Raw genomic sequence first — 22,147 nt, 5'->3', positions numbered from 1 at the left:
CTGCTCTTACCCTATTGCTTCCATCTCTCAATTCTCTGCTGTGCAATTCACATGTTGGAATGGCGCTCTGCCTGCTTTCTTTATTAAAGACACTCTCCCTGCTTAGACGGCGCATTTAAGAAAAAAAATGACAGAAAGATGACTCCCCGAAGAGTAAACAGGGATGATTATTAAAGGGAAGGAGAAAACTAGTGTCGCGGTCCCCCACTGGCTTCTTGATTTGAAAGTCTAATTTGGCAGCCGCACACGACAGGCAGGTAGACAAAAACAAACAGGTTCCATTCTCCCAAGACAAATGGAGCATGCTCGGAGGGGCTGCCGGTGACCGCCCTCGTAGTCCTCATTCTGCTCCCCACCACGGTGTGACAGAAATCCACTCCGAACCGCGGACCTTGCCGCTGTGCAACGGGAAAATGTGTGCCACCTATTTTGTCTGTGGCACGCAGCACACAAAAGGCTGCAAGGACATGACGTGGGACTTTTTCCCCTTAGTGATGTGTGCAGCTGAACAAAAACTGGAAAGGCTCAACTGATAAAGATTGATTTCACATGTCTGAATCTGAATGCAGTAGTCAAGTGAGAGGCCAAGATGAATTGAGGAATGGTGGAGTCTGGTGCCTCTTTTTTGAGTTTAAGTTGTCACTACGAATGACTTTTGCATGTTAAAGATGACATTTGATTATTAATATAGCTTATGTGTTTGTAACGCTACTTGAGATCTCAACATGCGTAGAAAATATTAACAAAGTTAATATTGAATTGTTGTGTGACAGATTAAATGTCCTTTCAATAATCAACACATTTATTAGACCAGCTGTCCAAATGTCTGGCATCATGAGGCGCTTTAACGCAAACTCCTGCACTCCCACTGTGATTTTGGTGTTTTGCCATCTTTAACAGGAATGCGTCGTTTCACCTGAAATTTGATGCCGCTTTGAGATGAAAGACATTCATTCGCCATAACATTCTAAATAATGATTTCTGCACAGAAATGCAGTAAATTACTATACTGTAATTTGAAATCTTCAGTAAATATTTGCATTTCTGCAGTTTTAGTGGTAACAACAATCAGTTTGAGAAGAACTTCTACATACTGCCATAATACAAGCTTACACAAAAATTGGAGATTCAAGTCTTGTATGGTGGCAGCGAGCTCCACTCACTTCACAACAAGCAGCAGTTTGATAGACAATTAATAGCCGTCGGCTATATTGAATTAAAGAGATGTTAAAATGAATAACACACATACTGTATAGGAATGGGCGAGTACCGATACCAAGTATTGGTATCAGGCCGATACTCTCTGCCTTATTTCAAAGTATCTGTATCGGTACAATCAGTATCAGTAGTATTAGAATAGAAGAATAGAACATTGTCATTAATTTCATGCAATTTTCAGGAAAGATGCTGTGGGATATAAGGTCTTTCTTTACAGTGATCTGACCTTGTTTTTTGTAGTGTATTTTGTATAAATATTTTGTAGTATATTGTGTATCGTTTAAGTGGTATTGAACATCCCTAATACTATTTTTGACATCAATAAATTGGGTTTCAGACTTTTTACCTGTAAAAAAAATACACAAACTGAATTGTGGATAATTGAATAGTGGATGGCGTGAACTTTAGACTTTACACTTCCATGACACGTGACAATGCTAAAACTGGATTAGCTTTTCGGGTTCCCATTTACACTATACAGCAGCACGGAATGACCCCAAAATGAATGAGATTGTGTTTGCCGAAATGTCTTAATTCACGGATTGATCGCAAAAATTATGGCATTACAGTCGATCACCAATTTTGCATACAATGGAAAATATCTCAAACTAGTCCATCAAATGGGTGTAACGGGTAACATCAGTCACTGTCGCCATATGTCCTTATATGCTACCTCCTGCTGGCCAAAACGTGTATACCAAAAGGAGCAGCCTAATGTCCGTTGAATTGCAGATACGCAAGAATACCAGCAAATCAGGGGAGTGTATAATCCATGAGTACAAATTAAAATCACCTTTTTAAGGGCAATTTTCAGGGTCCGTATAATATACAATTGTGTAAATTCTCGATATTACAGAATCATGTTGGGATTAAGCAATGCTGTTAATTTAGAGCAGCAGTGGCATAAAGCTGAAATTGGTTGATGGTGTAATACATTTGTTAAGCACTGAGGGGAACATATTCAGTACCATAAACAATTGGGGGCTCTCCAGTGGGACACATTGTGCATTTGCAGTTAACATAGCGTCTTACTGCATTCTACCGACCACGTAAAACTGTATTATTGTTCTCTGTAATGATGTGAACAGCTGAAAGAATATGATATCCCCCGCGGAAGTAGGAAGTTACGAGGCGTCTTGCCAATTAAAAATATAGAATATACAATTTCCAACTTTGCAGGTGCATTTTTATAGGATTTTCAAAGAAAGCAAGCGAGCACAACAAATGCGAATAAAAGAGTGAATAGAATTGAGGGCCATCTAAGTGTCCAGGCGTCAGCGTTATTAATCACGTACCGCCAGCATCATTGTTCCTGCGATGTGAAAACAAGGCCTAAAGACATAAGGAGGAGCTGCGGACAAAGGGTAGCGGCACCAGCCCCCTCCGACCCGCCCCCCGTGACCCCCCTGCTCACCTCCCAGGCTTCTGGGGCTGCGTGTGAATGTCCAGCTGGCGGACTGAGCGCACACACTTCAAGCCAACACGGATGCAAAATCATTTTTTATGATATGACAGAATTGAAAATGTATTCCGAGGCAATAGAGGCACGCGTGTGATTGCAGTCACATCCTCCGTGCAAGAAGGGGATGATAATTGCGGACAGCCAATAAATTACTGTTGCCTCCACATCAATTATAAGCATCACGTCTGGCAATGAGGAAAATGAGATCTTGTGACAAATTTCATGAGGCTGGGCTGCCCGGCAGCCTTTCTTAACATGCTACAGATAGCAATCCCTTATCTAGCCTCTGTAATGGGGAGCTACGGATAGAGAGATGGAGCTGCAGCCATTTAATTAAAAAGCTGGGGGTAGGGGGTGGAGAGGTGTAATTCATTGAAAAAGGCACGGGAAGGAGACAAAGCCTTTGTCTCAATACATATTTTGCTCAATATTGTCACTCATCAGAGGCCAGCTTTATTTGCGACACATTCAGGAGCCTTTTTCTCCTGCTTTGTGCACGTCTTTCCTCTTTTTTTTTTTCTCTCTTGCCATTTTCTCCTCTTGTTTTTTTATATTTCCCCGGAGTCTGCTGCAAGGTTTCTCCACTGGGACACTTTTTTTTTTTTTTTTTTTTAAACAAATGACTGCTGCGGACAGACAGAGGCACTGAATGAAATGGCCCCTGCACCTAATTGTATTCCCACCTGGGGATGGTAGGCAAGGGCAGAGGCTTCAAGAGCACAGCAATGAGGATTTATGGCAGATGAGGAGACGGGAAAATAAAATACCAAAAGGGATGGCTCTTAAATCTCATTTCCAGCGCAATATTCATTGTAGTTGCAATTGGGTACGCTGATAGAGCGCTGAAAAAAAAACGACCGCTGTGTTCAAATTATAGCTGTACTCTCTACTAACATTTAACATCATTAGAAAATCATTAGAAAACCGTCATAAAAACTGGGATTATGACCAGAGCATTAAACACAATGATTATGCAGTGTGTTCCTTCTCTGCTTTGCCTTGTAAATGTGATTTGCTGTGCTGTGGCACCCATAGCCAAGAACTAAGAATATTTTCCATAATTACTGGAACATTTGGAAAACATTGGCATGCATAAACTGATATACCATTATGCATTTGTATGCGCAAAGAAACCTTTTCTAAGAGATTATGTACGGGATATCATGAATGCATTTCCATGGTAATATCTGTTAGAATAATAACAATATTCCAATAAACCAACTTAATGGCATGCATAAAATAAAACCTTCTTGTTGCATTTTGTCCTATCGCTACTATTAGCAGACTTTGTTAAAGCAACCATTATGAGCATCTTCAAAATCATTTTGAGAGTACATTGGTGTAATAAGAAGAATAGTGACCCGGAACGATCTATTTATTTTTCAGTTTCCCAACCTTTATTTAAAAAAATCTCACTTCACACCACAATACAGTCGGTGTCCAAATTGACAAATTTAATTCACAAATTGACTTAATAGTGTGAAAGCTGGGCCTGTTTAATTGAATATCAAGCTGATACACTCACAAGAAGCTATGACTTAATCGGTTCTATAAATAGCAACAGGTGGTTTATAGTACTCTGTGCCATCTAATGGGAGAGCATTAAATTGTTCTGCCTGACGCTAAATGTATTTGGCATAGAGATACGATACAGCATGTGCAATTAATAAATAATAATTTTTGGGACCAAAACATTTTATTGTTTTGTGGAATCACGGTTATGCTAACACTAGCATCTGTGCCTCAATGTTATTGTTGCGTTGTTGCTGTTTTGGCCAGTGATTGTACCAACTTTGTTGCACACTAAAATGATTTTGACAATATTTATTAATTGGCTTTGTGAACTTATTTTTCAGTTAACAATGCAGTTTTAAATATTTGTATTTACTATAGTAGCTGAAAAGGTTACAATCTTTTAGTAACTAAGAGCTAGTTCTTGGGGAATGCTTAATACAAAGCGCTACCAGCTTGATGCACACTATTGACACAACAAAATGGCTCAAGTTACCTTTATAGGGATGTGTGATATCACATATTTTTCAGACCGATACCAGTACAAGCTTATACTCAACTCTTGAGCAGTCATCCATACCGATACCAAGTACTGATACCACTTTTGATACATACAAATTCCCCAAAAACAATGGCGTATAATTTAAGGGAAAAAACTACAAATCCCAAAATCGTATTTTTCCTTAAAATTGCATGCAATTAATGGCGACTTTCTAGTCCAGTTTCTAGTTCCAGATTGTAAAATGGCCACAAGATTGCTGTCACGAGTACCAATACCTGGTATCAGTCCTCCTCCATCTCTAACCTTTACAATTATATATTATTAATAATCAATGATATTCATCAATGTAAAGACACCGATGATGTTAATAATTTTGTATAATAATTATCAACAATGATTTAACAATGTAGCAAACAGATAAATACCAATAAACCACACTTTATTTCTACAAAACCAAATTCTTTCTAATGATCACTTCTATAACACTCCTTGGAAATCATAATGTCCCATCACTGGTGAGCTACCTTTCAAATAGGCCCTGAGGGCGACTCATGTGGTCCTAAGTGGCACCCTGTTGCTCAAACTAGAAGTTACTGGGACCCGTAAGAATGGCACAAAATGCAAACAAGCAAAAATAACCTCAAAACAACTTTTTTTCACATATTGCCACTATTTCGTGTCATAAATGTATTTAAGTCTAACTATAAGTAGATTCATGTCTGCAACATTAAAGGGGTGAATATACCGATTATATTACAACAAATTACTATATCACAATAAATGTGCATCATACTTGAATTGCTGCAATTTTAAGTTGCGTCTTAACCGTGTTGTACTGCAGTGCATGTGCAGTGTACATGATATGTGTTTGTAGTTACTGTGGCTGACATTCATCACCACTCATTACATTGCATGTTTTGCTTACAATGTCTATATGCAGCCCATAAATGCTAAGTGGGTCCTAAAGTAAAGTATCAATGGACGCACGCGTATCTGCTGTTTCAAGCAGCAAATACGTCTATACGTTCTCTGTACTCTGATGTATGGCTCTACTTAAAGCGTGCCAATAGTGTCAGAGTTGAGTCTTCACTTTTTGGGATTTCTCGGCAGCCCCATTATCAGGAGCAGCCATCAGCACAAAGATAAAAGATCCTAATGGAGCTGGCCCTCGTGGAGATGAAAGGTGCAGAGATGGCACACAGTTATGAATCTCTAATGCAGCCCATGTTTGGCCGCTAATGACTGACACAATAGGACGCATGCAGTGCAGAGCTCCTCTTCCTTGTCACTAAAAAGTAAGGCAACCACTTCGAGGTCTGGAAAACCACCAGTCTAAGACGGGAAATAAGATGGCCGTCTATTCTTGTTTACTTTAGATTGCTCCACAATTGACTGCTAAATAATGCTTATTTTATATATATTTGATTCAAGCTAACAGAAGGCCGTTTCATTTCATTGTCAGCCATATTGTACGGAAGGCGAATATATAGGGACAAATGGCTGTCGAGCTTTTCAGCGTAATTGAAGTGACACTTATGAGAGGCAATGTTCTTTTGAAAGCGTTACTTGGCAGATATTCAGCTTTTGTCCCTTCAACTTTGCCAGCGAGAAATTACATCCATTGAATGACAGGCAGAGGTGGAAATATACACGGTGAGAAAGAGCAAGTCCCCCCCCCCCCCACACACACACACACCCCCGTCCCTTTCACAGAACCTAATGGATTGTGAGCACTTAATGCATTAATCAATCAATATCTCTCACTGTACATCAACAGTGCGACCAAGTTATGAACGACCTTTCTAACAAAAAAAGGACACTTTAATGCAGAGAAAATGACTCCTGGGTTAGTGACTTGGTCCCGGGTTTTGTCACGCATGATTACCTCTTCACAAGGCGCAGGGCCATTAACGAAGCACTAACTGGACTCGTCAGGCTCATGCAACTTGCATCAGCTGCTGACTGGAGGTGGCGCGAGCCTGTAACCTTGGTCGAGGCCTCATTCAATCACCTGTTACGAGCGCTTTGTTGTCGCCGCGCAAGACCAAATTCGTATAAATTACTGCGCCATTATGAGGCCGCAATGGCTTGTTCACATCATCTGCATCACGAAATGCTTTCAATAACAGGCACAATATACAAGAATTGGTCCAAGGAGACATCATGAAAGGTACAGTACATTAAGTACACTTCTTTGTAGCGTATGAACACTTTTGTAACTCCTGATAAAAGAACACGGATAAAAAGCTCGAGTTGAGAGACGCCATATTGTGGGCCATTGGATGCCCATTGTAAGTTATTCTGCTGTGAAAACTTGTAGCTACTATACATTGATTTTGAATTCCCTTTTCAAGACCTGTGACTTTTACTGTAAACAGTTATATTAATTTATACAACAGTTAGTTCCGACCAAGCAAGTGGAAAATAATCATTTCATAGATGATGATAATATATGTAGCGCATTGGGACTTTTTACTTTACATATCACCCTATTGTGAAACCCTATAGAAGAATGCATGTTTTTCTTTTTTAACCATAAAAGACAGAGCTATATTTCCACACTGCGGGGGACTAAGTGAAAAACAGCCAATTGGCTTTATTTTGCTTGTCAGAGTGCCCACGACCAAAAAGTGAGATAGTAAAACAAGTATTTCTTTGTTGGTGCTGACACTTTGGCTAGCTAGCATGTTGTGCTAACAGCTACCTCTACGACTACCGCCACTGTTCGCTGCTATTTGTGTTGGTGGTGTTTAAAGTAGCACCTAGGAACTTTTCAACCTTAATAAAATATTTTCGTAACTCTTCTAATGAAACGACTTAAAATGACTTCAAACTAGTTGAATGGTAGCTTTGCTGTAGCCTGAAGGGGTCTGTATTATTTTTACTGGCACTAAACAACATTAAGGAGGATGGTAGGAACACTGCCACACAAAAAAACTAATGCTAGCTCATTTCCCCCTTTCCCCATTTGTTACAAAGACGGAAGTCAATTTTAGTGTCGACTTACGATTACTGCTTTCCTTGCAAAAGCTGCAAAACAACTGAAAAGTTTTGTCTGAGAAGACAAAAAAAAGGAAAGCTACCCAGATAAAAGAACAGTCAAGGATCAACATTGGCCAGGCTTTCACTCGCTGGCATGAGCTAAGAAACGACACAATGCGCTTGTCCTCATGGGAAATTGAGGTATTCCTACAGTCATAACATTACCACTATTGTCCATACGGCGCCGCCATAATCAACGTAAACTGAAAGTACCTTAGTGTTGCTTTAAGGACAGACTTTCCCAAAATGTACAGTCTATGGTTAGCTTAAGTTGTGTATAATGCTAATTGTATTTTCATTGTCAATTGTCACTGATTTGTTAGTTGCACTGATGCTCATTTCAAAATTGTGTTGTAGTGTTAGATGACATTAATGTATCCAAATGTGGCTGCCGCAAAGGCAAGGTTTTCTCATGTGGGTTTTGAGGTTCACCACTTTGGTAAATTCTGTGGCGACGTTGGGGAAGAAGGTGATCGTGATGGGGGGTATGTTTCCTAGCCCCTTCCTCAGCACTGGTGGAGCGTGGAAGTGAAGCAAAGAGACAGAGTGGAACGGATATGAGCTGACTGCAGAGAGCTGAAGAAAAGAAGGGCAAAAACTAATGCTATTGTGGCCGTTGCACAATGGATCTGGCAAAGTGACTGCAGAGCACCGTTAAACAAAGACGCCATTGCCATTCCGTGCTCCCCCAGCCAATTAGATTCTTTTGCACCATTTTACATGACAAAAACGGCCTATTTTTCCTAATTCGGGCTGCCATGCCGGCCCCCGCGCAACCTTAAATCTAGCCTCAGAACATTAGCCTGTTGGACTGACGGTGACATGTGACATGGACGCCAACACACGCACTCCATTGTATGCCTCACACACCAACATGTGCCCCATCTCACTTTCCCAAGTGCTTGAAATATTTAACATATACATGCCAGGCTCTCATTTCCAGTATACCTGCACACATCAGACACAGATAACACTTCATGCATCACACTTTTTGTGTGTGCACATTTTCATGGTAGATAAATATGAAACAGATTTCCAGCTAAAATAATTGTTTTATTGAATATTGTTTGAAGCTATATGAAATATGAGGTTTCACCATTTCTACTGTTTACAGGAATAAATGCGAGTTTTAAATCAGTCCGATGTAATTAGATGGGAAAATATGTTGCATAGAATTAATATGTAGTTGCTAAGCATTTTACACATGTAAACACTCCACTCAGTACATCAATGGGTAAAACATTTTTATTTCCTATTTATAAGCTGAATAATTTATCGCCTTATGTTCTGGGAGAAACATCAGCCTGCTCAATTCCAGAGCTACACATATCATTACAACACGGCAACGTCCACAAAGTGAGAGCGACAATCCTCAGTGGAAAATAGAGGGAGATTTTTATTTATTTATTTATTTTTATTGCATCTCTCACTCTTATAACTAACTCCAAAGGGGGAACAGGAATTGCAAGCCCTTCCCTCTCAACAGTGCACTGCAGCTGAACTTAATCGATGCGCTCTGCTGTTTGCTTACTGAGCAAGTAGCATGAAAATTGACCTTTGCTTGCTTTCTAAACAGTGGATTATTCATCGTAATGCTTAGAGATGACTTTCTTCTCCTGCTCCCAAATATTTCCCCATTTCTATTTATTAATCAACTGCCAAATTGCTTTTAAAGGACAATACATTTTTTAGGAATACTAATATAATTGCAATCTCAGTTTGAAAGCATGGGATATGGAGGACCAAAATTCTAAATAAATACATGACTAATTAAATAAATGACTAAAAGTGAAAATAAAAACGAATATAAAAAAATATAATTACAAAATTAAATCCCCCAAAATAAATATAAATGGAAATAAAAACAACACAATTTATATATATATATATATATATATATATATATATATATATATATATATATATATATATATATATATATATATATATATATATATATATATATATATATATCGTCTCTTTTTTCTCTTTTATTTTTTTATTTTGGCAGTTATGGTCCTCCATAATGGGAAGCTAATGGGATATTGAGCTAGCTTGCGCTCAGGTTATAATTTACTTATTTTGTGTACACACTTTGTGCTTATACGTCAAGTATTTACCTTGTTCTTAGTTTGCTCATCAATTCACTGCTCTGCATTCACAATGTAATGATCTCTTACATTATGTCAGCAGAGAGAGAGAGAGAGAGCTGTATAAAAATATTTGACAATGATAATCATGTATACTGCCACAGAGTTGTAGGGGCAGATTGCACTGGAGTAGAACTACAATACATTGCAGCATGCTGAGAAGCGTTTCTTTATTTGCTACTATTTCAAGTTCTATAAAAACAGTGGCCCTTTCTCAATATGTGAGAGCACAGTCTCGTAAACCCGTCAGTCCTCCTACGAACATATACAAGAACGTTCTTCCTGAGAACACAAGTCTCTTTGTAAATCGGAACGACTGTGTACTTGATAACTCTGATGTGCTTCCGTGACAACAGCACAAAAAGCATCTTGGGATATTTTGCTAGCCAAACCTTCATAATTAATCAACCGAAGCATTCGTGGTTTAAGCTAGCTTACAACAACATTCCATGCGTTCTTGCTTTATGCGTACTTTCAATAGGAACAGTAGGCTACTTGGGCCGTGACTGATGAGTCATCAGTGATGACGTTTCACCAGTTCACAAAGACGTAAGAACGGTCAAGAACACAAATTGAAAAATGCTAACGTCATCCTGCTTGCTAGCCTGCTGCCATCTGACAAGACACAATACAAGGACAGTGAAACTCGGATAACTCACCCATAGCATATCACAACTCTCATTATGAAAATGTCTGTTATTTCCCTTTGTAACCAACATCAGCCTCATGCGGGAAACACCAGGGTCCCTTTACAACAAATAGTGCTCAGCGACACAGGCATGCTAATGGTTAGCTGGCAGAATTAGCAGGGGCATGAGGGTGAGGCAGTTCAACTATGGGTTACCCTAAATTTAATTGTAATTTTCCGCCATCAGCGACCTGACGTGCGGCAGAGTTTTCCTCCCACATCTTTTGTGATTTTTTTAGCAAAACTCAACCATTTCTCTTCATGCACCCTCCTCCTCCTCCTCTTCCCTCCTCAGGTGCTGCGCTGTCGGCCACGGCGTGAATCAATGCCAGGTGCTCACGCCCACAGGTAAAGGTTAGAGAGGTTCTCTACTGAATTATTTCTACACCTCTCCCATCGCTGCCATCTGCCCGACTGCTTTTATTTGATATGGTTGAGAAGCTGGAGAGGACTCATTTTGCTAATGCGAGACAAGGACGTGTGCGGTTTTGTGTGTGCGCGCAACAACCACGATAGAGTCCATGTTGTTTGGCTGTAGAGATGTTTTACACTTAGCCGCGCTGCGCAGGCTCATGTCTCAGAGTGGATAATGAATCACAACGTCTGTGCTTTCACATACGTCTTTGTTTCATCTGGCTTCATTCTACAGGGGCCTTGGAAGTGTGAGGGCAACATGCTGCAGTACAGGGCATCCTTCACTCTCTGGTTTTGTTTGGCTCTCAGCGAGGCCAGTCGTCTCCTCTGGGCCCAAGGGTGAGCTCATCCATAGCACAGATCACGGCCTTTGATCCAACACATCTCTTGGGGAGCACAAACGGCCTTATTAAAAATGCCTAAATAAAACTTTCCGAGCCTAAACTCAATAGTTCCCAAACTCAAGCCGTACTTCTTCTGTCACGGTGCCTATGGCCAAATTGAGACTGTGTGCATCACTGTTCACTCAATAATGCAAAACTGTTAGTAGACTCTCGGAAACTAAAGTACATGATTGTACTTTTAGGGGCAAGTGGCTTGTCATTGGAGTGGCACATTCTAATGTAAAACTTTTGTAGCCTTGAAATTTGGAGTGTTAGTTTCAATTCAGTCTTCAATCCATTTGGACCCGGAAATGCTATAAAGCATTAACAAGTCTGAAAAATGAGACCCGTGGGGTGCATTAGTGTGGACTGACCTTGAAAAACGACTGTGCCCCTATTTCTGAGAATGTAAATGCCACTGGTTGTATAATCGATATGCTATAATTGTCTCACTTTTTCCTTGGCTGCATGTCCAGTAGTTATATTCAACTGACATGGCTGCTTCTATAACACAAGCTTTTCCAACCATTATGTCTTTGTCACCTAATCTGCTCGCTCTTCTGCTGTCTCTGTCTTTCTCGAGCCACTGACTTCCATCCTGCACTCCTGAGTGACAGCCCCTCTGGGGGTTGTGGTCACTCCGTGTGAGTGGCATGTGGGGCGGCAGGGCTCCTAGCTTGCATTACTTCCCTCTGCTCAGGATCCTACAACCCGGCAACTCACACCCACCGCCGCCACCTCTGATATCCACCAGCAAAGCGCCTGCGCCTGAAAATAGAACTCATTAACACGTAAGAACAAATGAGATGACTGTCTCCTGATGGACTGTCTATCTTTTGGATCAGTTTTCAAAGAGAGCCTGGTCTAGTCATGATGAGCCAGGGAAACCAATATTATAATGTGCTGCCAGGCCCCTCTGAAAGTGGGCTTGATGACAGGCAGAGCCCCTCGTACCCTGACATAGCCCAATCTGACACCATGTGTATGCTGATATTGTACAGGATGTCGGTATGCCAGTTTGAAGGCTTTAACATTGCTTGCATTTACAATGTGGCATAAACGGTAGCAGAAGGCAATAGGGGAGTAGTACTGCATTCGCTAACCTGTGCTAAGCCGCTTCTTCTCATCATTATTAGCATGGTGGAAAAATAGATGTTTTCACGCTTCTCCAGTCCTGACTGGTAACAGTGAGAATGAATACGCTAAGTGCAGTGTAAAAAGGCCTTCTCACTGCTGACTGGGTGAAGATTAGACTACAATCACATTCCAATTTTAAAAGTGTTTTACTTTGGAAAAAACAAGTCATTTGCTGTGCTAGGCTGTTTTGATATTTGATTATGTCTCTCAATTAATTCTTCTTTTAATATAAATTCTGATTTATAATCATTGTTTCGTCTGGACACAATAATAGCTTGCAAAGGGGCTTTTCTTTTTCGATGCAGGATTGGATTCAAACCAAAGTGGATGGTAAGAAGAACAGAAGACTCGCTTGTATTGGTGATAGGTAAATCTTTAAAGCCATCATTTTGGCTTTTTAATAAACATTGTGTATTTTGTAACGTTTTCAAAAAGAAAGGTAAAAGGGTATTTTCTGAATTTCCTGGCACGTTCCGTGGACAGCAAACAATTTCCTACGCCGTCTCAATGCCCTTCGGACAGGGATTAGGAGGCAGGCGGCTGACGGAGGTCTGACTGAGCTGCAGGCCCCTCTGGGGCCCGGACTCATCCCAGCCCGCACGGTCTTCATCCTCATATCCACTCTGCATCACCAGGGCAATAACCCGCCTTTATTAAAAGCGCATTGCACCACTGTCTGACTATGCAATGCACTCTCAGATTGGTCATAATGTGGCATGGATAGGATTCTGGTGGTTAGGGGCTACAATATCCTGTTTCTGGAAAGGTTTACTTTGCTTTTTAACAGTCCCGAATTTAAGAGGACATTCCAGAGAGGGCTACTGTCTGTTTTGCTCTTGCCTGTGGGGAGAAAGAGCTCAGGTATGACCCCTTGCACGCACATCAGAGCGTGGCTTGGCTCAACTCTGATATTACCTGGCTCTTCCAGCTTTAGCCTGGCCACTGGACATGCAGATAGTTCATCTATAATAGCAACAGCGGATAGCCAAGCATGTTGTGTGATGGAACGAAACAAAAATACGCTCAGTCCAATAAAATGACATTTGTTAACAGATCCTAGTGAAAGCATGTGAGCTGCAAGTGACTTCCCTGCCTTTGCTTCATTAGAGAATGCATTCTTTGTCACAGCCTATTTTGCAGCTTTTTGAATGTCTCAAGAATTATGCATGAGACAAAAGGGGGGAGGGAAGAGAAATGCATCTGTTGTCAGGACAGGCCTTGCTATTAGGTGTGTGACCCTGGAAGTGCACCCCTTTTAGTGAAACAAGTAATGGATCTCATTTTGGATACCGCTATTATGCAGTCATTTGTATGCATCCTTTCGTCTCATTTCCATTTAATAATGCACATGGCTCCACTGGCCAGTTTCTCAAACTGGTCATTAAAAGTAACACTGATCTAAACTGGAGGTTTAGACTCCACTTACAAGCTCCGGTTGTGTGGTGGATGAAACAACTGCAGGGTGGCAGTATAATAAGCCCCTCTCCAAACCAGTCCTTGTCCTTGAAGACCCCAGGCACCCGTGTCTACACACTCGGCTAACAATGACTTTTGGCCGTCCGTGTAGCCGAGCTCCAACCTTCTCCTCCCCGGCCTCCTCAGCTCACAGAGGCAGGGATTTCCTCCCGTGCTGAGAACCAAGCCGTCACAGCCCAGAGATCAAGAGCCTGCCATCTGTGACTGTGGCAGATTTACAGCAGGAGCTAATCCACTGTCAGCCACGTTTGTTCTCCATCTTTGCTTCCACCATACACACATGCACGCAAACACACATACACATGCTGGATGTCACCAATGAAACATTTCAGCTACAGGAAATGTGAAAAAAAAAAAAAATATATTGCAGAGCATCTATCACTGCTATTTAGCCTAACCCTTTTTAATAGAATAAACTTGTTCTGCTTTAGGGGGAAAATAACTAAGTTGATTAAATGGTAAAACAAGAACCCTTTGATCTGTACCCCAGTCATAAGCATCCATTAAAAAAAAAATGGTCATGATATGCTCAAGGGTCACATTAGACCCCCCACCCCCCCTTCTCCCCCATGAGTTCTTTAAACTAGGTTTGCACTGTGTTATATGCTACCAACAGTGTTTTTAAAAATAGATATATATTTATACACTCATTGGACACTTCATTAAATAAAACTGCAACATTTAGAAAGGGCGTCAAGTAATTTTCATCACAGGCCACATTGTAAGTCCTTCAGAAGGCGATTATGATCACCCCTCTCCCCCCCAAAATAAATAAATATATATATATATATATATTTATTATCTTTTACTAGGGGCACAATGGCGTCTAACCTGAAATTGTAGGGGTGCACACTGTAAAATACGAAAGCAAATATTCCACTAATTTTCACTCTATTACTGATAAATATGCTAAAGTGTGCAGCAGAAGTTTGTCAGCAACAAAAAAATATTCAAGAATTAAAATAAAAATGCGCAAGTAGATGGAAGGTTTATTTGCATTGGAAGGTTTATTTGATTACCACAACTAGAACGAGCTCTCGCTATGACACAACGTTCAACACCTGATTGATCAGGTGTGCCAAATTTTGTACCCAGTGAATGTATAAACATACATGAACCTAAAAAGAGACATTTCCCTACCTGCAGTATGTTCTGACCAACTAAATATGAACAATAACTAATATGTAAGAGAACTATTAGAAACAGTCCAGCACAATTAAAGCCTCGCAAATGGCCATTACATCAAAATGCAAGGGAAAGTGAACTTTTAAAAAAAAGTTGGTATTTGGTTGTACCTAATTAAATGCAGACTAAGTGCATTTCTGCTAATGGCCTATTCTGGCCCAGTGTGTGCAGGAGTTGTAGTAAAAAAAAAGAAAAAAAGTGGCTTTTCGTCAGGCGTCTGTGCACAAAGGGCAGCTGTGTGGCTGGGCTCCCACTGAGGCCTCCTTTGTTTCACCCCTAGATAAAGGGTTAAAGAAGACAAATGGAGGCGGGGCCATCGAGCAACTTGCCTCAGCAGCACATTGTCACTATGAGTAAGAGTTAAAACAATGCAAACCTTTATTCCCGTGTAAGTCTAATTGGAAAGAAGCTCATTTCTGCTGTATTTGTTCTCCTCAGACATCCACCATTGAGGGAATATGTGGCACTAAATCCCTGGAGCCTGCATTTCCTGCACCCACATTAATATGCAAAGTGGGTGGATGTAAAACACACACAAGGCTGCACATGGGCCCATCTCATTTCAGTCTATTACTCATGGAAATGTCATGGAAAGGTATCAGTTGACGACCGCATATAATTGACGCTTCTCCGGCTCCATTGTATAATGTTGGGCGTTTTTGGGAGGGGAAAGCAAACAGCAACTAACACCAAAACCGCTCCCAGAATCGCAAAACAGCAGCAGCAGGCCACGGAATTACCGTGTAGGTGACCCACAATTCCAGGGGCAACTTTGTTTTAACAAGCCAGGCAATGTTCCACCTCTTAGCAAGTATGCCTTGACCACAAAAGAGAGCCATGTGTCGCACAAGTACTAATGGAGAGGAAATTAAATATTACACTAAGAGGGAATAAAAGGTTGAGCCGTGTAAGGGGGGTGGAGCTAAGAGGAGGTCTGGGGCAGTTTATAGGAGACATTACACTGCAGAAACTTGCCAAGTGGAATGAAAGTTTACAGGGACGGACATTTAAACCAACTCTGTTTTCACTACAGTGGACCCTTACAATTTGCTGTAATCGCTTTGCTGAGACTATTGCAACATAAATCCTGATCTTGCCAATGCGGAGAAAACAGAATACGACTTCAGTTGTGCTGCTCTTTCAGTTGACATTGCGGTAGAATCTGTCACAAAAGTCGATTTATGAGTGCGGCCTATTAATAAGTGTGGAGCCAGAGACATCAGTTTTTCATCAAAAGTACAGACCACTGCAGAGGTTATTATTTAGTGAAGGAGGCCGTACTGTGGGTGGGTTAGATCATCAGAACGTAGTTAAACACACACCAAACCTTCAAGGCACAATAAAATGACACGCACGTCCCTATGGTGGAGAAACTCCCTTTTGGTGGCAAGCCAATTGGCCGGTGAAAAGGTCATGTACAATGGAACACTGGGATGGCGTAATTTTAAGACAACATTAGTTTTAGCTACCTGGCAATTTTAGATGTACTTCAGAGACTGCATTGCAACACTTTAAAGGCATTTTTCAGCTATCAATATTGATGTGTTTGAGTTACAGCTGTGTCGTGGCCACAGCTACAACTCAAACAAGTTGTGTGACATCATTGACACAGGGTCACAAGATACTGTACATTTAATACCGAATAGGAATGCCAACAAGGTTTACAATAATTTTCAAAATTTTCATTATAGTTTTGATTTTGTCTTGACTTTTATGTTTAAATGTAGTCTTACTTTTGGTTGGATTTGATTAGTTTTAGTATTAGGTTTTTTTTTAATATTGAAAATAATGCTACTCAATTGTATTTTGTCAAGTGGTTGCAGGAAATAAAATCATCTGGCTCCAGATATATTTTGTAAACTATACATCTACTAAATATGTTTCTGCATCCAGATGATTCTATTGTGCGCAACCACTTGACTAAATAAAATTGAGTGAATTCAACCAAAAAAAAAATTTCAGTGTAGGATTATATAGTACAGTGGGTGCTATGGCACCCAGATTTTTTTTCAACAGGCAATTTTTTTATTATTATTATTATTATTATTTATTTATGGCGGGTTTTAACCACCGTTTTTCATGGAAAATAGTTTTTTGAATGTTTAACATTTTGGTGGAATAAACAAACAAATAAATAAATTATCCATTTATAATGGTGTCAATTATATGTCGTTTTAATATGTATTATTATTATTATTGTATTATTTATTTATTTAGTTAGGACCCTCATGAGGATACACGGTTCAGATCATGTTTGAATGGGATGGATGGATAGATGATGGATTTTAATTATCATTTTTGACAAAAAACTCCGCACTGTACCGAACAGTTCTAAATTCAACAACAGAAGCATGTGTTTTATAGCTGCTTGTTTGGTAAAGAAGGCAATGATTGTATTTTTCATGGCCTGTCGTCACAGCAGTGTTACTGTGAGACTACAGCTGAAGTGACGCTACAAAGGAGACCTGCAGGCCGTTGTGTGTGCACGAGTGCGATACAATCCCCGTACAGCCACACCAAAGGGCTCCATTAGCTCTAACCTTAGACTTTCATCCCTCAAAGAGGTTAAAATGGGTAACAAGCACATCAAACAATGAATAAGAAAACAACAAAAACGGATTGATAAGCACATCCACGAAGAGAAAAAAAACATGTAAGTACAAACCGTGCCGCCACTCTCATCTGCACAAGAGAGGAAAAGTAAATTCCCAACCCTTTTAACCTAAATAGCCTTTCCTCTTGCTGTTGCATGTTCGCTTGTCCACTGTACTGTAGTCATTAACATATTTGGAGTGCAGTGAGCAGAAAGCTTAATTGTCCCTAATTGCTCAGCTAAATATGTTCTCTAATGATTTGCTTCAGATCTGTGACTGCCTTTTGCGCAATTTCCCGGCCGCTGGCTTCATTATCCCTGCCTCCATGGAACAAAGCGTCTTCACAGTCTGGCCTTTTTTCTTCCGTAACACAGACAGTGAGTATGTGTGCGAGGGATGTAATGGCTCCCTCTTGCCGGGACACACAATAGAGCCCCTTTGTGAGGGCACCCGAGTTAAAGTGATTAGAAAACCAAATCTCTGCTAAGAAAGCGTGTTAATTGACCACAGTTCGCTCATCCTAATCAGTCCATAATAAATGAGAAATCTGGCCACTTTGTTTTAGCCCTGCGAGTGTGTTTTGTCTACTGATGGCCTTCTCCTTGCTGCAGCTGCCTCTTGACTTTGCACTCTTCCCGTCTTCAGCATCAATGCTCTTTCTTGTCTCTTTGTGTCTTAAAGGCTGTGTAAGGTGAACTCGGGGCGTTTCAAAAGATGTTGTACATGTTTGAAGATAAATGCTGAAAATGTGTGCAAAGGCTGAGAACTACAGTATGTCGTGTGAAACTGTGGGGGTATATCATACGGTTTTTGTCATTTGAATTTTCCAGATTTTTGGGCTAAAACGGCACTGCATGGTGTACTTAAAGGGATACTTGACTCATTGAGCCATTTTCAACAGGAGATATTATTTCGTATATAATTAATGTGATAACTTCATTATTTTTCATGAATAATTAACACCTTTAAAAACTAATTTTGCCACTTGCTGTCGACTGAAGATGACATCACCTGTGCTGGGGAACAGGTGGCGACCGATTATGGCTCACTTTGCTGACCAAACCCAAACCCAAATTTACAAGACATTTATTTTCAGTTTACGGGGACTTTAAATGAATGCAAATACATATCTATAGTTCTGAATAGAAGGGGCCACTTCACCCTAAGTGATAAAACCTTAATTGTATTGTCATACAGAAAATGTAAGCCTATGGATCTTTGTTCTTGTCTAAGTTCAGTCCAGAATAAATATGATTGTCACTATTTTAGGATGAAATACAGAGACTTTAGCACATGTATACTATATAGGCAAAAACATTGCAACACAGATAAACTACCTAATCAATTGGGGCTTGTTTGTCCATTTAGTTTCAATTCTTCGTCTCACAGACTCAAAATTTTGAAGGAACCATTTGAGTAAGGCCCTTTTCCTGTTCTCAGTGCAAAATGCAAGGGCCACAAAGGCACGCTTGGATTTGATTGGTGTGGAAGAACCTGACAGCCCTGACTTACACCCTATCAAAAACCTCTGAGCATAAATACATCACACATTGCAAGCCTGACTTTCAAGGCTCTCAAGTCCAACATCAGTATAGTTGAAACTCATCAAGGATCAACAAACAAAAACTGCCTTAAACACTACGACATCTTGTAGAACATCTTCCTACATGAGCGGGCAAAGGTTTTGTCCACACGGTGAATGCAACACAGACATGAAAGCGACAACAAAAGGTGTCTGACCTGTATCTGAAGAGGGACATTTGCGAATGGTGAAGATGGAGCTGAGGTCCTCGTCGTCCTCGGGCAGGCCCTTCTGCAAGCGCTGCAGCTTCCTGAGGCTCTCGCTGCGCTGGTGCTTCATGGAGCGCACATGCTGGATCAGGTTGAGCTTGGCCTTGGTCGAGTAGTTGCACAGCACGCAGTGGTAGTAGCAGGCATCACCCTCCACCGCGTGTTCGTGCTGTTGCAGGTGCTGTGGGAGGGAATGGAGAGAGAGAGAGACAGAGAGGAGAGAAAAAGTGAGAAAGCGCTTCTTGTGGATGGCGCTTTCGCTCACACAGTTGGCAAATGAACAAATCAATTCCCAATCACGGTCCTGTTGTTTAACATCCAGACCTCTTCCACTTCAGAACAACTGTTTGGACTGCGCACTTTGTCTGCATTGAGTGTCTGTATCAACGCGCTAACAGGACAGGAGAGGCCTGAGCACCCCCCTCCCCCCTGCCACACAAATCTCGGCGGACGGCAATGGCATCAGCTAGCCTTCAGAAGCCGTGAGCTCGGCAGCCCGGCGGATGGAAAGAACATTGATTCCCTTCACTCAACACAAGCCTCCCGCCTCTGAAAAGGAAACTCCAAACATCTGCCTGTTTCACGCTTGGGATACTAAATATTGATCACGGCGAGTTAAATCCCAGCTTTATCATAGAGCGCGGCACGCAGGCCTTGAGAGGCAGCAGGGCGACCGGAACATTCCGCAACAGGAGGACGAGCGTCAGAGGACAGTAAATCAGCATCGGTATTGACCTGTCAACCTCATCACTTCCTCGTGGCTAAACAGGGACCCTCGTGCTAGCCTTCACCCAGCAGTATCAAAATACACCCCAAGTGACGCCACACTGCCACAAAGTCTTGTCACACCAGAGCCTCAAGTCTAATTACCTCCTGCATTGCTCAATCAATGATGCAAGACCGGACCTGGTGTGAGCAAGCCAGTTATATTCCATTTGATCTTGGTTGAGAGGAAGAAATGTACTCTGGAACCTCGATTTAACGGATCCACAACCAATCCATTTGACGGATATATCTGCATAAATAGTACTGTCAGAATGGAATTCAAAAAGTGAATTGGCCACTGTTTGCTGACACAATCAGCAGACAGAGCCTGGTGCTCGAATTCCTCGGGATGATGTTGGTCACACGCTCAACAGCCGCTGTTTAACTGAGCGGTCATCTTGTACGCATACATTTCTCCAACATCCTATATGGATTTTGCTACAGTAAGTATACAGTTGTCATTTGTCGAGCTTTTCACTTTACTTCTAAACATAACAAAGGTGAGAAACGCTAACCTTAGTATTGGTGACCAAATGGAACTTAAGTTGGAGTCAGCCATTTTTGTGGAAATGACTTTTGGAGGGGCTGGAACGGATTAATGGAATTTTAATTATTAATTAATTAATTCTATAGGGAAACTGATTTGATGTACAATTACGTTTGGGGTTTTGTTTAAGTAGTTTTGTTTAGATTTGAGTTTTATCATGTTTTCTTCGTGTCCCTTTTTTCCATACCTGTGCCTTTAAAATTTTGTATACACCTGGGCTCATCAACCCAGTTCCTTGTGTCAACCAATCAGCTCCCTCAGCCACTTGTGTCTAGTCTAGGTGTTTGTCGTTTTCTTGTCAGTTAGCTTGCATTTAGTTACCTGGTTCCTTTCACTAGTTGTCGGTTCATTTTCCTTGTCACGTCTTGCGCTGCAAGTGTTTTGTGTTTGCTGTCTTGAGCCTAGTCCAAGTTAAATCCAATCCAAATCCAGTCCAAGTCAAGTATATTTTCCTTCTGTTCAGTTTGGCACTCTGAACTTGGTTATTTTGGACTTGATTTTTTTAAAATTATTATTATTAATCCCAGTACCTTGTTATTTTTTTTAAAGCAACCCTGCCACACCTCCATGCTTTCCTGCAATTTGAATCTCCAACCCCACACACACCATGGCATTTGATATCCAAGGTTCCTTTGTATAATAATGCACAGCTCTAATCCAGTTAGTAATTTAACATTATATATATTTTTATGGTTAACCATTACAGGTGTGCAGATGTACCTAATGCTGTGGCCAGTGACCAGATCCTGCACTGTTTTCAACCCATTAAAAAAAACTACGGAGTCCAATATTTATTTTTTCTATTTATCTAATTAATAGCGATAAAGATTCAAGTTGCAATAAAGCCGAGTCTACTTTGCACTGCCAACATTTCCCCCCGCATCCTGGAAAGCTTGAACCTCTCTACAAGATCATTAATCTCCACCCTCGTCCTCATATAAAGTCTCTGAAGACAAGAAGAAACCGAGCTAGATGTCCTGCACACATCAGCAATTTAATCGCATTCCATTCAAATCAGATTGCTTACAAACTGAAAGGGGGAAAGGGGTGGGGGGTGGTGGTGGGGGTGGGGCGATTCTAATAATGTTAAATGTCCTTGACAGTCTTGTGTCTCTATCTCCCACTGTTTGCTTATTTCTGGTAATCTTGTAACATTGCCGTGAGGAGTTGCGAGAGATGGTATTTCATTGTTTTTTTGTTTCATATTCGTCTGTTTAACACCTAAAATGTGTATTAAGACGCCGCTTCCAGGAAAAAAGAAAAGCTCTTTTTCAACCTCCT

The 22,147-nt window shown here is 40.9% G+C and overlaps 1 protein-coding gene across 3 annotated transcripts in view; it reads right to left on the bottom strand.

The window, feature by feature from the left end:
• The window catches only part of zfhx3b (zinc finger homeobox 3b), a 336,831-nt gene that overhangs the window by 49,066 nt on the left and 265,618 nt on the right, over positions 1-22,147 (bottom strand). For all 3 annotated transcript variants that reach the window (XM_086070592.1, XM_086070593.1, XM_086070594.1), the window contains one exon: positions 19,504-19,735. In XM_086070592.1, the coding sequence (XP_085926718.1) occupies positions 19,504-19,735 (232 nt within the window). The remainder of the gene's footprint in view (positions 1-19,503; positions 19,736-22,147) is intronic.

Source organism: Leptonotus elevatus, chromosome 3, assembly GCF_054856555.1.
Source record: "Leptonotus elevatus isolate MCC_2025b chromosome 3, RoL_Lele_1.0, whole genome shotgun sequence".
Lineage (NCBI taxonomy): Eukaryota > Metazoa > Chordata > Actinopteri > Syngnathiformes > Syngnathidae > Leptonotus > Leptonotus elevatus.
Note: the sequence above shows the minus strand (reverse complement) of the source record. Positions and strands in the feature narration are given on the sequence as shown.